Here is a 15321-nt window from a genome sequence, read left to right as displayed (position 1 = left end):
GTTTTGTCCTCAAATGATTTTTAGATTTTAATCGATATTTCGATAGATTTTATGAATTTTTTAATAAAATTTGGCATATTTATAAATTGGAATATCGCGCTTCATATATGCTATGATATAACTTTCTAAGTCCATTATGAAGTGAGAAATACACGTCTTAATTATAAATGTCCTATTTTAACCTATTTAAAGAAATGCCTGGCGGTCCAAAGGTTACCCATCTTGTAGCCAAGTTTCCAATCTATCACATAGTGAAACATTGACTTAAATACCTCAAGTGGTTTCCGAGATATATCAAGTTAAAGAAATTAGTGTGTGATAATCCACCTACTACCAGCTTCTGGTGACCTGGTGTTTGATAAAATTTTTGAAATTTAATTTATCGTTTTTTGTGGGGCCAAAGATACTTTTTGATTTTGCTTAATATCTCGGTTGTTCTTAAAGAAAATTTAATGAAATTTTGTGTGTAGGTAGAGAATGAAATGAGGAATATTTTTCAAGAAACAAAAACTGCCACGCCCACTTGTTGCAATAAAAAATGGGCGTAAAATTATAATTACTATTTTCGACAACTTAGATATATTTTTTGACAAAATTAATACAACGATCTAATAGTTAAATTCCCAACCTTTCATTTGATATAACTCTCTTCGAAATATATCGAACAATTCCCGAGTTATAAGGTTCCAAATGTTGGTCGAATATAGGCAAAAAATGTATGTATGTTTTGTGCGAAAATGATTTTTAGATTTTAATCGATATTTCGATGGATTTTAAGAATTTTTGAATAAAATTTGGCATGTTTATAAAATGGAATATTGTGAGTCTAATAAGCTATAATTCGTACGTACATTATGAAGTGAATTATGAGCGTCTTTACTATTAATTTAATTTTCCATCAGATTTGCCTTTTACATATTTTGAACACTTACCGTTTTATGAAATAAAACAAATTGTTGTATTTTTTTTTTTTTTCTATTAATTTGCCGAGTAATTTTATTTTTGGCTTTTATTTATTTTTGTTCTATATTTTCATTTAGTTCATAAAAGCTGCGCTTTAAGAGTTTTGTTTTCTCAATATTTTGTTTTGTTTTTCTGTATGTTGTGTCGCTTTTTATTAGTTAGTTGATTTTATTGAATAAAGTTTGTGATATTTATTTTGTTGTTTTATTAATTAATATTGTTTTTATATAAATTATTTATTTATTGTATTTGTTAATTAATATTAATAAATTTACATATTTTTATTACATTTAAATAAATTTTATTAGCTTTTTTCATGATATTTTCTTTTGGGTTTTTACAAAATTATTTATTTTATCGGTTGATTTGTTTTATGTTAAACTTAAAAGACAAAATAAAAGTTTAAATATTAAATTGCAACTAATATTTTCGTTTGTTTAAATTTAAGTTGATTTTGCAAACATTTTTGTAATTTCAAATCATAAACAAAGCTATTAAATTTATTTTAATAATTTTTTTTTTTTTAATAAATATATTTTGCTTTTTTTTAATAATAAATACGTTGTAGTTTTTATATGGCATATGAGCGTATCAAAAATTATTTATTTTCTTTAAGCATTTCCTTCTTTTTTTGTTTTTAAAATATGAAAAATAAGCTCTTTTTTATTAATATATTTTCTTTTAAATTTGTTTTATTATTATTTTAATAAAATATTTTTTTGTTATTGTTGTAGTTTGTTTTTGTTCGGTTTTTCTCTGCTTTAATAAATATTTATATAGATTTTTAGTTATTTTTTTACAAAATTTATTTGTATGTATAAAAAAAAATTAGGTGTGTTTGAATTGCAAATGATTGACTTGTTGTTTGGTTGGTTGATTGCATACAAAAATTAACTAAATAAATTGTAAAGAGTTTTTTTTTTTTTTTTTTTGCTCAAAAAATGTTAGAGTATGTATGGTTTTGTTCGTTTTCTTGTTTAGCTTTTAAATTTATGGGGATTTTCTTTTCTTAATAATTAAATGCTTTTTTATTTTTTCTCTCTTTTTGCTAACTAATTAATGAACATTTTTGTTTAAATATATTTTTTTATATATATACGTTTTGTTTAATTTAATTTATCAAATTAATAATGGCCACTAAGCTATTTAGAATATTTTGGAATGTTGTTAATGGTAAAATTATGTTTGAGTTTATAGGTTGCTTTCTTTTTAGCCAGTAATGTATATAACTTAGAAAGAAATAGTCTAGTTTATAGTCTAGTCTATAACCTAGTCTATAGTCTAGTCTGTAATCTAGCCTATAGCCTAGTTCATAGTCTATAGTCTAGTCTATAGTGTAATCTATAGTCTAGTCTATAGTCTAATCTATAGTCTAGTCTATAGTCTAGTCTATAGTCTAATCTATAGTCTAGTCTATAGTCTAGTCCATTGTCTAGTCTATAGTCTAGTCTATAGTCTAGTCTATAGTCTAGTCTATAGTCTAGTCTATAGTCTAGTCTATAGTCTAGTCTATAGTCTAGTCTATAGTCTAGTCTAGTCTAGTCTATAGTATAGTCTATAGTCTAGTCTATAGTCTAGTCTATAGTCTAGTCTATAGTCTAGTCTATAGTCTAGTCTATAGTCTAGTCTATAGTCTAGTCTATAGTCTAGTCTATATCTAGTCTATAGTCTAGTCTACGTCTAGTCATATATCTAGTCTATAGTCTAGTCTATAGTCTAGTCTATAGTCTAGTCTACAGTCTAGTCCTGTAGTCTAGTCTATAGTCTAGTCTATAGTCTCGTCTATAGTCTAGTCCCCTATAGTCTAGTCTATAGTCTAGTCTAAGTAGTCTATAGTCTAGCTATAGTCTAGGTCTATAGTCTAGTCTATAGTCTAGTCTATAGTCTAGTCTATAGTCAGTCTAAGTTAAGTCTCTAGTAGTCTAGTCTATCTAGTCTAGTCTATAGTCTAGTCTATAGTCTAGTCTATAGTCTAGTCTATAGTCTAGTCTATAGTCTAGCTATAGTCTAGTCTATAGTCTAGTCTATAGTCTAGTCTATAGTCTAGTCTATAGTCTAGTCTATAGTCTAGTCTATAGTCTAGTCTATAGTCTAAGTCTATAGTCTAGTCTATAGTCTAGTCTATAGTCTAGTCTATAGTCTAGTCTATAGTCTAGTCTATAGTCTAGTCTATAGTCTAGTCTATAGTCTAGTCTATAGTCTAGTCTATAGTCTAGTCTATAGTCTAGTCTATAGTCTAGTCTATAGTCTAGTCCATAGTCTAGTCTATAGTCTAGTCTATAGTCTAGTCTATAGTCTAGTCTATAGTCTAGTCTATAGTCTAGTCTATAGTCTAGTCTATAGTCTAGTCTATAGTCTAGTCTGTAGTCTAGTCTATAGTCTAGTCTATAGTCTAGTCTATAGTCTAGTCTGTAGTCTAGTCTGTAGTCTAGTCCATAGTCTAGTCCATAGTCTAGTCTATAGTCTAGTCTATAGTCTAGTCTATAGTCTAGTCTATAGTCTAGTCTATAGTCTAGTCTATAGTCTAGTCTATAGTCTAGTCTATAGTCTAGTCTATAGTCTAGTCTATAGTCTAGTCTATAGTCTAGTCTATAGTCTAGTCTATAGTCTAGTCTGTAGTCTATTCTTGTCTATAGTCTAGTCTGTAGTCTAGTCTATAGTCTAGTCTATAGTCTAGTCTATAGTCTAGTCTATAGTCTAGTCTATAGTCTAGTCTATAGTCCAGTCTATAGTCTAGTCTATAGTCTAGTCTATAGTCTAGTCTATAGTCTAGTCTATAGTCTAGTCTGTAGTCTAGTCTGTAGTCTAGTCCATAGTCTAGTCTATAGTCTAGTCTATAGTCTAGTCCATAGTCTAGTCTATAGTCTAGTCTATAGTCTAGTCTATTACCTAGTCTATAGTCTAGTCTATAGTCTAGTCTGTAGTCTAGTCTATAGTCTAGTCTGTAGTCTATTCTAGTCTATAGTATAGTCTATAGTCTAGTCTATAGTCTAGTCTATAGTCTAGTCTATAGTCTAGTCTATAGTCTAGTCTATAGTCTAGTCTATAGTCTAGTCTATAGTCTAGTCTATAGTCTAGTCTATAGTCTAGTCTATAGTCTAGTCTATAGTCTAGTCTATAGTCTAGTCTAGTCTATAGTCTAGTCTATAGTCTAGTCTATAGTCTAGTCTATAGTCTAGTCTGTAGTCTAGTCTGTAGTCTAGTCCATAGTTTAGTCTATAGTCTAGTCTATAGTCTAGTCCATAGTCTAGTCTATAGTCTAGTCTATAGTCTAGTCTATTACCTAGTCTATAGTCTAGTCTGTAGTCTAGTCTATAGTCTAGTCTATAGTCTAGTATGTAGTCTAGTCTATAGTCCTAGTCTGTAGTCTATTCTAGTCTATAGTCTAGTCTATAGTCTAGTCTATAGTCTAGTCTATAGTCTAGTCTATAGTCTAGTCTATAGTCTAGTCTATAGTCTAGTCTATAGTCTAGTCTATAGTCTAGTCTATAGTCTAGTCTATAGTCTAGTCTATAGTCTAGTCTATAGTCTAGTCTATAGTCTAGTCTATAGTCTAGTCTATAGTCTAGTCTATAGTCTAGTCTATAGTCTAGTCTATAGTCTAGTCTATAGTCTAGTCTATAGTCTATAGTCTAGTCTATAGTCTAGTCTATAGTCTAGTCTATAGTCTAGTCTATAGTCTAGTCTATAGTATAGTCTAGTCTATAGTCTAGTCTAGTTTATTAGTTAATTTAGACTAAATTTTCAAAAAAAATTTTGAATTTTTTTTTTTTATAGAAATATAAAAATCTCGTTAATTTTCGATAAAAAACTAAAAACTCAAACATAAATTTACAATTAATTATTTTTCCCCTTGATTTCAAGCAAATACATAATTAACATAATGTATTTTACTTCTTATACATTCTTCTTCGTTAGATAATAAATTTTGGTATAAAAATATGAAATAAACATGTTTGTTTTAAACTTAAATTAATTAATTTATTAATATAAGTAAGGTAGTTTTTTATAAATGATAATTTAACTAATTAAACAAATGTTGAAATACAAATTAAAAATATAAAACTAATAAATTCATTAAATGTTCTTCAGATATTGCAAAAAATACTTAAGAATAAACAAAAAGTAATGTGTTAATTAATAACTTAAATATTTAAATAACAACTTAAAAATGAAGAGTTTTTAATAAAAATAGTTTAATGGAACAAAATGGCACTAAATTTTGTTAAGAGTTAAACTAATAACAAGATGCTATAATTAATATTTAGTTAAGACAATAATTTGTTTAGGTTTTTTGTTTTTTTTTAGAGATTAATTACAATATTTGTTTATATAATATATAAGAAAAAATGGTAACAATTGGATGTTTGTTTTGCTTTGTTAATTTCTATATAATTTCATATAAACTTTTTTTAGCTAAATGCAATTTAGCAGCAGTTATATGTTGAACAACAATTTATGAGTATTTTTATTTAAAGGAAATTATTTATGTGTTTAATTAAACAACAAAAAAATTTTGTCAGTCTTTCTTTTTTAAAAAAAAGAGTGTTTGGTTTTTAGGTGATTTGTTTTCTAAAAAAAAATAATATTCTAAATTATAACATTTATTCATTTTAAATGAAATGAAAAAAAATTTAAATAAATTGAAAGAAAATATTTAATAACGTTTAATAGGTTCTTGTTTTATAAGCATTAGCTTTTGAGCCAAATTTTGCCTTAAAATTGTTTGATTTTTAAAGCTTTAATCGTAAAAGCTTTTGAGTTGTAATTATATGTATATAATTTATAGATCATTTAACTGCTGCTGCCTAAGTTTGTAATTAAATTGTATGTTGTTTTTATGTGTTTTTAGAAATCTTATAAAGTTGTGAAATTTGTATGAAATTATAAATTACAAATTAATTTAAAACATAAATTGTTTTTGTATAATTATAATAGTTATTTGTTGATTAATACTAGTATTAATAATGATTTCGTTAAAGGTCTTAAAGCTTAATAAAAATATTTGTAAATGTAGATTTAGATTTTAGATATAAATAGGTGTTTCTTGACCCGTCAGTAAACGAAACATGGAAGTGGGCATAGTTTTCATTAGAATCTGTAAAAAAAAAATGATAGTATTTTTAATTTATAATAATTTTATAGTATAGCCTATATTGCATTCTTTACTCTAGTCAACAGTCCAGTTTATAGCCTAGTCTATAGTCTATTCTATAGTATCTGCACTAGACTATAGTTTTGTCTATAGTTTAGTCTATAGCCGAATCTGTAGTCTAATGTATAGTCTAATCTAAAGCGTAGTCTGCAGTCTCGTCTATAGTCAAGTCTTTATCTTAGCCCACACTACAGGCTATAGTCTGGTCTAGATCGTCTAGATTGTTGTCTAAGCTATAGCCTACACACTAGACAATAGACTAGACTATAGACTAGACTATAGACTAGACTATAGACTAGACTATAGACTAGACTATAGACTAGACTATAGACTAGACTATAGACTAGACTATAGACTAGACTATAGACTAGACTATAGACTAGACTATAGACTGGACTATAGACTAGACTATAGACTAGACTATGGACTAGACTATAGACTAGGCTATCGACTAGACTATAGACTGGACTATAGACTAGACTATAGACTAGACAATAGACTAGACTATAGAATAGACAATAGACTAGACTATAGACTAGACTATAGACTGGACTATAGACTAGACTATAGACTAGACTATAGACTAGACAATAGACTGGACTATAGACTAGACTATAGACTAGACTATAGACTAGACTATAGACTGGACAATAGACTGGACTATAGACTAGACTATAGACTAGACTATAGAATAGACAATAGACTAGACTATAGACTAGACTATAGACTGGACTATAGACTAGACTATAGACTAGACTATAGACTAGACAATAGACTAGACTATAGACTGGACTATAGACTAGACAATAGACTAGACTATAGACTAGACAATAGACTAGACAATTGACTAGAATATAGACTAGACTACAGGCTAGACTATAGACTAGACTATAGACTAGACAATAGACTAGAATATAGACTAGACTATAGACTATACTAAAGACTAGACTAAAGACTAGACTATAGACTAGACTAAAGACTAGACTATAGACTAGACTATAGACTAGACTATAGACTAGACTATAGACCAGACTATAGACTAGACTATAGACTAGACTATAGACTAGACTATAGACTAGACTATAGACTAGACTATAGACTAGACTATATACTAGACTATAGACTAGACTATAGACTAGAATATAGACTAGACTATAGACTAGACTATAGACTAGACTATAGACTATAGACTGGACTATAGACTAGACTATAGACTAGACTATAGACTATAGACTAGACTATTGAATAGACTATTGAATAGACTATAGACTAGACTATAGACTAGACTATAGTCTAGACTATAGACTAGACTATAGACTAGACTATAGACTAGACTATAGACTAGACTATAGACTAGACTATAGACTAGACTATAGACTAGACTATAGACTAGACTATAGACTAGACTATAGACTAGACTATAGACTAGACTATAGACTAGACTATAGACTCGACTATAGACTAGGCTATAGACTAGACTATAGACTCGACTATAGACTAGGCTATAGACTAGACTATAGACTAGACTATAGACTAGACTATAGACTAGACTATAGACTCGACTATAGACTAGGCTATAGACTCGACTATAGACTAGGCTATAGACTAGACTATAGACTCGACTATAGACTAGGCTATAGACTAGACTATAGACTAGACTATAGACTAGGCTATAGACTAGACTATAGACTAGACTATAGACTAGGCTATAGACTATAGAATAGACTATAGAATAGACTATAGACTAGACTATAGACTAGACTATAGACTAGACTATAGACTAGACTATAGACTAGACTATAGACTAGACTATAGACTAGACTATAGACTAGACTATAGACTAGACTATAGACTAGACTATAGACTAGACTATAGACTAGACTATAGATAGACTATAGACTAACTATAGAAGACTAGACTATAGACTAGACTATAGACTAGACTATAGACTAGACTATAGACTAGACTATAGACTAGACTATAGACTAGACTATAGACTAGACTGTAGACTAGACTGTAGAACTAGACTATAGACTAGACTGTAGACTAGACTGTAGACTAGACTATAGACTAGACTATAGACTAGACTATAGAATAGACTATAGAATAGACCATAGACTAGACCATAGACTAGACTATAGACTAGACTATAGACTAGACTATAGACTAGACTATAGACTAGACTTATAGACTAGACTATAGACTAGACTATAGACTAGACTATAGACTAGACTATAGACTAGACTATAGACTAGACTATAGACTAGACTATAGACTAGACTATAGACTAGACTATAGACTAGACTATAGACTAGACTATAGACTAGACTATAGACTAGACTATAGACTAGACTATAGACTAGACTATAGACTAGACTATAGACTAGACTATAGACTAGACTATAGACTAGACTATAGACTAGACTATAGACTAGACTATAGACTAGACTATAGACTAGACTATAGACTAGAACTATAGACTAGACTAGACTAGACTTAGACTACTAGACTATAGACTAGAACTATAGACTAGACTATAGACTAGACTATAGACTAGACTATAGTCCTAGTCTATAGACTATATAGACTAGTCTATAGTCTAGTCGATAGTCTAGTCCTATAGTCTAGTCTATAGTCTAGTATATAACGTAGTATATAGTCTAGTCTATTATTTGTCTAGTCTATTGTCTAGTCTATAATCCAGTCTATAGTCTAGTCTATAGTCTAGTCTATAGTCTAGTCTATAGTCTAGTCTATAGTCTAGTGTATAGTCTAGTCGATAGTTAGTCTAGTCTATAGTCTAGTCTAGTCCAGTCTATAGTCTAGTCTATAGTCCTAGTCTAGTCTAGTCTATAGTCTAGTCTATAGTCTAGTCTATAGTCTAGTCTATAGTCTAGTCTATAGTCTAGTCTATAGTCTAGTCTATAGTCTAGTCTATAGTCTAGTCTATAGTCTAGTCTATAGTCTAGTCTATAGTCTAGTCTATAGTCTAGTCTATAGTCTAGGCTATAGTCTAGTCTATAGTCTAGTCTTTTATTCTATAGTTGTCTATAGTCTAGTCTTTTATTCTATAGTCTTGTCTATAGTCTAGCCTATAGTCTAGTCTATAGTCTTGTCTATAGTCTAGCCTATAGTCTAGTCTATAGTCTAGTCTATTCTAGTCTATAGTCTAGTCTATATTCTAGTCTATAGTCTAGTCTAGTATATTCTAGTCTATAGTCTAGTCTATAGTCTAGTCTATAGTCTAGTCTATAGTCTAGTCTATAGTCTAGTCTATAGTCTAGTCTATAGTCTAGTCTATAGTCTAGTCTATAGTCTAGTCTATAGTCTAGTCTATAGTCTAGTCTATAGTCTAGTCTATAGTCTAGTCTATAGTCTAGTCTATAGTCTAGTCTATAGTCTAGTCTATAGTCTAGTCTATAGTCAGTCTATAGTCTAGTCTATAGTCTAGTCTATAGTCTAGTCTATAGTCTAGTCTATAGTCTAGTCTATAGTCTAGTCTATAGTCTAGTCTATAGTCTAGTCTATAGTCTAGTCTATAGTCTAGTCTATAGTCTAGTCTATAGTCTAGCCTGTAGTCTATAGTCTAGTCTAAAGTCTAGTCTAGTCTACAGTCTAGACTATAGTCTAGTCTATAGTCTAGTCTATAGTCTAGTCTATAGTCTAGTCTATAGTCTAGTCTATAGTCTAGTCTATAGTCTAGTCTATGGTCTAGTCTATAGTCTGTCTATAGTCTAGTCTAGTCTATAGTCTAGTCTATAGTCTAGTCTATAGTCTAGTCTATAGTCTAGTCTAGTCTATAGTCTAGTCTATAGTCTAGTCTATAGTCTAGTCTATAGTCTAGTCTAGGTCTATAGTCTAGTCTATAGTCTAGTCTATAGTCTAGTCTATAGTCTAGTCTATAGTCTAGTCTAGTATATAGTCTAGTCTATAGTCTAGTCTATAGTCTAGTCTATAGTCTAGTCTATAGTCTAGTCTATAGTCTAGTCTATAGTCTAGTCTATAGTCTAGTCTATAGTCTAGTCTATAGTCTAGTCTATAGTCTAGTCTATAGTCTAGTCTATAGTCTAGTCTATAGTCTAGTCTATAGTCTAGTCTATAGTCTAGTCTATAGTCTAGTCTATAGTTAGTCTATAGTCTAGTCTATAGTCTAGTCTATAGTCTAGTCTATAGTCTAGTCTATAGTCTAGTCTATAGTCTAGTCTATAGTCTAGTCTATAGTCTCTAGTCTATAGTCTAGTCTATAGTAGTCTAGTCTATAGTCTAGTCTATAGTCTAGTCTATAGTCTAGTCTATAGTCTAGTCTATAGTCTAGTATATAGTCTAGTCTATAGTCTAGTCTATAGTCTAGTCTATAGTCTAGTCTATAGTCTAGTCTATAGTCTAGTCTATAGTCTAGTATATAGTCTAGTCTATAGTCTAGTCTATAGTCTAGTCTATAGTCTAGTCTATAGTCTAGTCTAGTCTAGTCTATAGTCTAGTCTATAGTCTAGTCTATAGTCTAGTCTATAGTCTAGTCTATAGTCTAGTCTATAGTCTAGTATAGTCTAGTCTAGTCTATAGTCTAGTCTATAGTCTAGTCTATAGTCTAGTCTATAGTCTAGTCTATAGTCTAGTCTATAGTCTAGTCTATAGTCTAGTCTATAGTCTAGTCTATAGTCTAGTCTATAGTCTAGTCTATAGTCTAGTCTATAGTCTAGTCTATAGTCTAGTCTATAGTCTAGTCTATAGTCTAGTCTATAGTCTAGTCTATAGTCTAGTCTATAGTCTAGTCTATAGTCTAGTCTATAGTCTAGTCTATAGTATAGTCTAGTCTATAGTCTAGTCTATAGTCTAGTCTATAGTCTAGTCTATAGTCTAGTCTATAGTCTAGTCTATAGTCTAGTCTATAGTCTAGTCTATAGTCTAGTCTATAGTCTAGTATATAGTCTACTAGTCTATAGTCTAGTCTATAGTCTAGTCTATAGTCTAGTCTATAGTCTAGTCTATAGTCTAGTCTATAGTCTAGTCTATAGTCTAGTCTATAGTCTAGTCTATAGTCTAGTCTATAGTCTAGTCTATAGTCTAGTCTACAGTCTAGTCATAGTCTAGTCTATAGTCTAGTCTATAGTCTAGTCTATAGTCTAGTCTATAGTCTAGTCTATAGTCTAGTCTATAGTCTAGTCTATAGTCTAGTCTATTGTCTAGTCTATAGTCTAGTCTATAGTCTAGTTTATAGTCTAGTCTATAGTCTAGTCTATAGTCTAGTCTATAGTCTAGTCTATAGTCTAGTCTATAGTCTAGTCTATAGTCTAGTCTATAGTCTAGTCTATAGTCTAGTCTATAGTCTAGTCTATAGTCTAGTCTATAGTCTAGTCTAGTCTCATAGTCTAGTCTATAGTCTAGTCTATAGTCTAGTCTATAGTCTAGTCTATAGTCTAGTCTATAGTCTAGTCTATAGTCTTAGTCTATAGTCTAGTCTATAGTTAGTCTATAGTCTAGTCTATAGTCTAGTCTATAGTCTAGTCTATAGACTAGACTATAGACTAGACTATAGACTAGACTATAGACTAGACTATAGACTAGACTATAGTCTAGTCTATAGACTATATAGACTAGTCTATAGACTAGACTATAGACTAGACTATAGACTAGACTATAGTCTAGTCTATAGACTAGACTATAGTCTAGTCGATAGACTAGTCTAGAGTCTAGTCTATAGTAGTCTATAGTCAGTCTATAGTCTAGTCTATAGACTAGTCTATAGTCTAGTCTATAGTCTAGTCTATAGTCTAGTCTATAGTCAGTCTATAGTCTAGTCTATAGTCTAGTCTATAGTCTAGTCTATAGTCTAGTCTATAGTCTAGTCTATAGTCTAGTCTATATCTAGTCTATAGTCTAGTCTATAGTCTAGTCTATATGTCTAGTCTATAGTCTAGTCTATAGTCTAGTCTATAGTCTAGTCTATAGTCTAGTCTATAGTCTAGTCTATAGTCTAGTCTATAGTCTAGTCTATAGTCTAGTCTATAGTCTAGTCTATAGTCTAGTCTATAGTCTATAGTCTAGTCTATAGTCTAGTCTATAGTCTAGTCTATAGTCTAGTCTATAGTCTAGTCTATAGTCTAGTCTATAGTCTAGTCTATAGTCTAGTCTATAGTCTAGTCTATAGTCTAGTCTATAGTCTAGTCTATAGTCTAGTCTATAGTCTAGTCTATAGTCTAGTCTATAGTCTAGTCTATCTTCTAGTCTATATTCTAGTAGTCTATGGTCTATTCTATAGTCTAGTCTACAGTCTAGTCTATAGTCTAGTCTACAGTTAGTACAGTCTAGTCTATAGTCTAGTCTACAGTCTAGTCTATAGTCTAGTCTATGTCTAGTCTATAGTCTAGTCTATAGTCTAGTCTATAGTCTAGTCTATAGTCTAGTCTATAGTCTAGTCTATAGTCTAGTCTATAGTCTAGTCTATAGTCTAGTCTATAGTCTAGTCTATAGTCTAGTCTATAGTCTAGTCTATAGTCTAGTCTATAGTCTAGTCTAGTCTATTATAGTCTAGTCTATAGTCTAGTCTATAGTCTAGTCTATAGTCTAGTCTATAGTCTAGTCTATAGTCTAGTCTATAGTCTAGTCTATAGTCTAGTCTATAGTCTAGTCTATAGTCTAGTCTATAGTCTAGTCTATAGTCTAGTCTATAGTCTAGTCTATAGTCTAGTCTATAGTCTAGTCTATAGTCTAGTCTATAGTCTAGTCTATAGTCTAGTCTATAGTCTAGTCTATAGTCTAGTCTATAGTCTAGTCTATAGTCTAGTCTATAGTCTAGTCTATAGTCTAGTCTATAGTCTAGTCTATAGTCTAGTCTATAGTCTAGTCTATAGTCTAGTCTATAGTCTAGTCTATAGTCTAGTCTATAGTCTAGTCTATAGTCTAGTCTATAGTCTAGTCTATAGTCTAGTCTATAGTCTAGTCTATAGTCTAGTCTATAGTCTAGTCTATAGTCTAGTCTATAGTCTAGTCTATAGTCTAGTCTATAGTCTAGTCTATAGTCTAGTCTATAGTCTAGTCTATAGTCTAGTCTATAGTCTAGTCTATAGTCTAGTCTATAGTCTAGTCTATAGTCTAGTCTATAGTCTAGTCTATAGTCTAGTCTATAGTCTATCTATAGTCTAGTCTATAGTCTAGTCTATAGTCTAGTCTAGTCTAGTCTACAGTCTAGTCTACAGTCTAGTCTATAGTCTAGTCTACAGTCTAGTCTATAGTCTAGTCTATAGTCTAGTCATAGTTAGTCTATAGTCTAGTCCATAGTCTAGTCTATAGTCTAGTCTATAGTCTATAGTCTAGTCTATAGTCTAGTCTATAGTCTAGTCTATAGTCTAGTCTATAGTCTAAGTCTATAGTCTAGTCTATAGTCTAGTCTAGTCTAGTCTATAGTCTAGTCTATAGTCTAGTCTAGTCTATAGTCTAGTCTAGTCTATAGTCTAGTCTATAGTCTAGTCTATAGTCTAGTCTATAGTCTAGTCTATAGTCTAGTCTATAGTCTAGTCTATAGTCTAGTCTATAGTCTAGTCTATAGTCTAGTCTATAGTCTAGTCTATAGTCTAGTCTATAGTCTAGTCTATAGTCTAGTCTATAGTCTAGTCTATAGTCTAGTCTATAGTCTAGTCTATAGTCTAGTCTATAGTCTAGTCTATCTAGTCTATAGTCTAGTCTATAGTCTAGTCTATAGTCTAGTCTATAGTCTAGTCTATAGTCTAGTCTATAGTCTAGTCTATAGTCTAGTCTATAGTCTAGTCTATAGTCTAGTCTATAGTCTAGTCTATAGTCTAGTCTATAGTCTAGTCTATAGTCTAGTCTATAGTCTAGTCTATAGTCTAGTCTATAGTCTAGTCTATAGTCTAGTCTATAGTCTAGTCTATAGTCTAGTCTATAGTCTAGTCTATAGTCTAGTCTATAGTCTAGTCTATAGTCTAGTCTATAGTCTAGTCTATAGTCTAGTCTATAGTCTAGTCTATAGTCTAGTCTATAGTCTAGTCTATAGTCTAGTCTATCTATCTATAGTCTAGTCTATAGTCTAGTCTATAGTCTAGTCTATAGTCTAGTCTATAGTCTAGTCTATAGTCTAGTCTATAGTCTAGTCTATAGTCTAGTCTATAGTCAGTCTATAGTCTAGTCTATAGTCTAGTCTATAGTCTAGTCTATAGTCTAGTCTATAGTCTAGTCTATAGTCTAGTCTATAGTCTAGTCTATAGTCTAGTCTATAGTCTAGTCTACAGTCTAGACTATAGTCTAGTCTATAGTCTAGTCTATAGTCTAGTCTATAGTCTAGTCTATAGTCTAGTCTATAGTCTAGTCTATAGTCTAGTCTATAGTCTAGTCTATAGTCTAGTCTATAGTCTAGTCTATAGTCTAGTCTATAGTCTAGTCCATAGTCTAGTCTATAGTCTAGTCTATAGTCTAGTCTATAGTCTAGTCTATAGTCTAGTCTATAGTCTAGTCTATAGTCTAGTCTATAGTCTAGTCTATAGTCTAGTCTATGTCTAGTCTATAGTCTAGTCTATAGTCTAGTCTATAGTCTAGTCTATAGTCTAGTCTATAGTCTAGTATAGTCTAGCCTTTAGTCTAGTCTATAGTCTTTAGTCTATTTATAGTCTAGTATATAGTCTAGTCTATTGTCTAGTCTATAGTCTAGTCTATAGTCTAGTCTATAGTCTAGTCTATAGTCTAGTCTAGTCTATAGTCTAGTCTATACTCTAGTCTATAGTCTAGTCTATTGTCTAGTCTATTGTCTAGTCTATTGTCTAGTCTATGTCTAGTCTATAGTCTAGTCTATAGTCTAGTCTATAGTCTAGTCTATAGTCTAGTCTATAGTCTAGTCTATAGTCTAGTCTATAGTCTAGTCTATAGTCTAGTCAATAGTCTAGTCTATAGTCTAGTCTATAGTCTAGTCTATAGTCTAGTCTATAGTCTAGTCTATAGTCTAGTCTATAGTCTAGTCTATAGTCTAGTCTATAGTCTAGTCTATAGTCTAGTCTATAGTCTAGTCTATAGACTAGTCTATAGTCTAGTCTATAGTCTAGTCTATAGTCTAGTATATAGTCTAGTCTATAGTCTAGTCTATTGTCTAGTCTATAGTCTAGTCTAGTCTATAGTCTAGTCTAGTCTATAGTCTAGTCTATAGTCTAGTCTATAGTCTAGTCTATAGTCTAGTCTATAGTCTAGTCTATAGTCTA

General features: G+C 30.7%; 1 protein-coding gene across 2 annotated transcripts in view; it reads right to left on the bottom strand.

Moving 5' to 3' along the window:
- Nucleotides 1–4738: 4738 nt before the first annotated feature.
- The window catches only part of LOC119604434, a 44138-nt gene continuing 33555 nt past the window's right edge, over nucleotides 4739–15321 (bottom strand). Inside the window, exon 10 of one of the 2 annotated variants that reach the window (XM_037957022.1) lies at nucleotides 4739–6061. In XM_037957022.1, the coding sequence (XP_037812950.1) occupies nucleotides 5990–6061 (72 nt within the window). In that variant the 3' untranslated portion in view covers nucleotides 4739–5989. The remainder of the gene's footprint in view (nucleotides 6062–15321) is intronic. The other variant, XM_037957023.1, reaches the window with a different exon arrangement.

This window comes from Lucilia sericata, unplaced genomic scaffold, assembly GCF_015586225.1.
Source record: "Lucilia sericata isolate MDLA Ls3-8-SP2 unplaced genomic scaffold, ASM1558622v1 Contig000391F_arrow, whole genome shotgun sequence".
Lineage (NCBI taxonomy): Eukaryota > Metazoa > Arthropoda > Insecta > Diptera > Calliphoridae > Lucilia > Lucilia sericata.
Note: the sequence above shows the minus strand (reverse complement) of the source record. Positions and strands in the feature narration are given on the sequence as shown.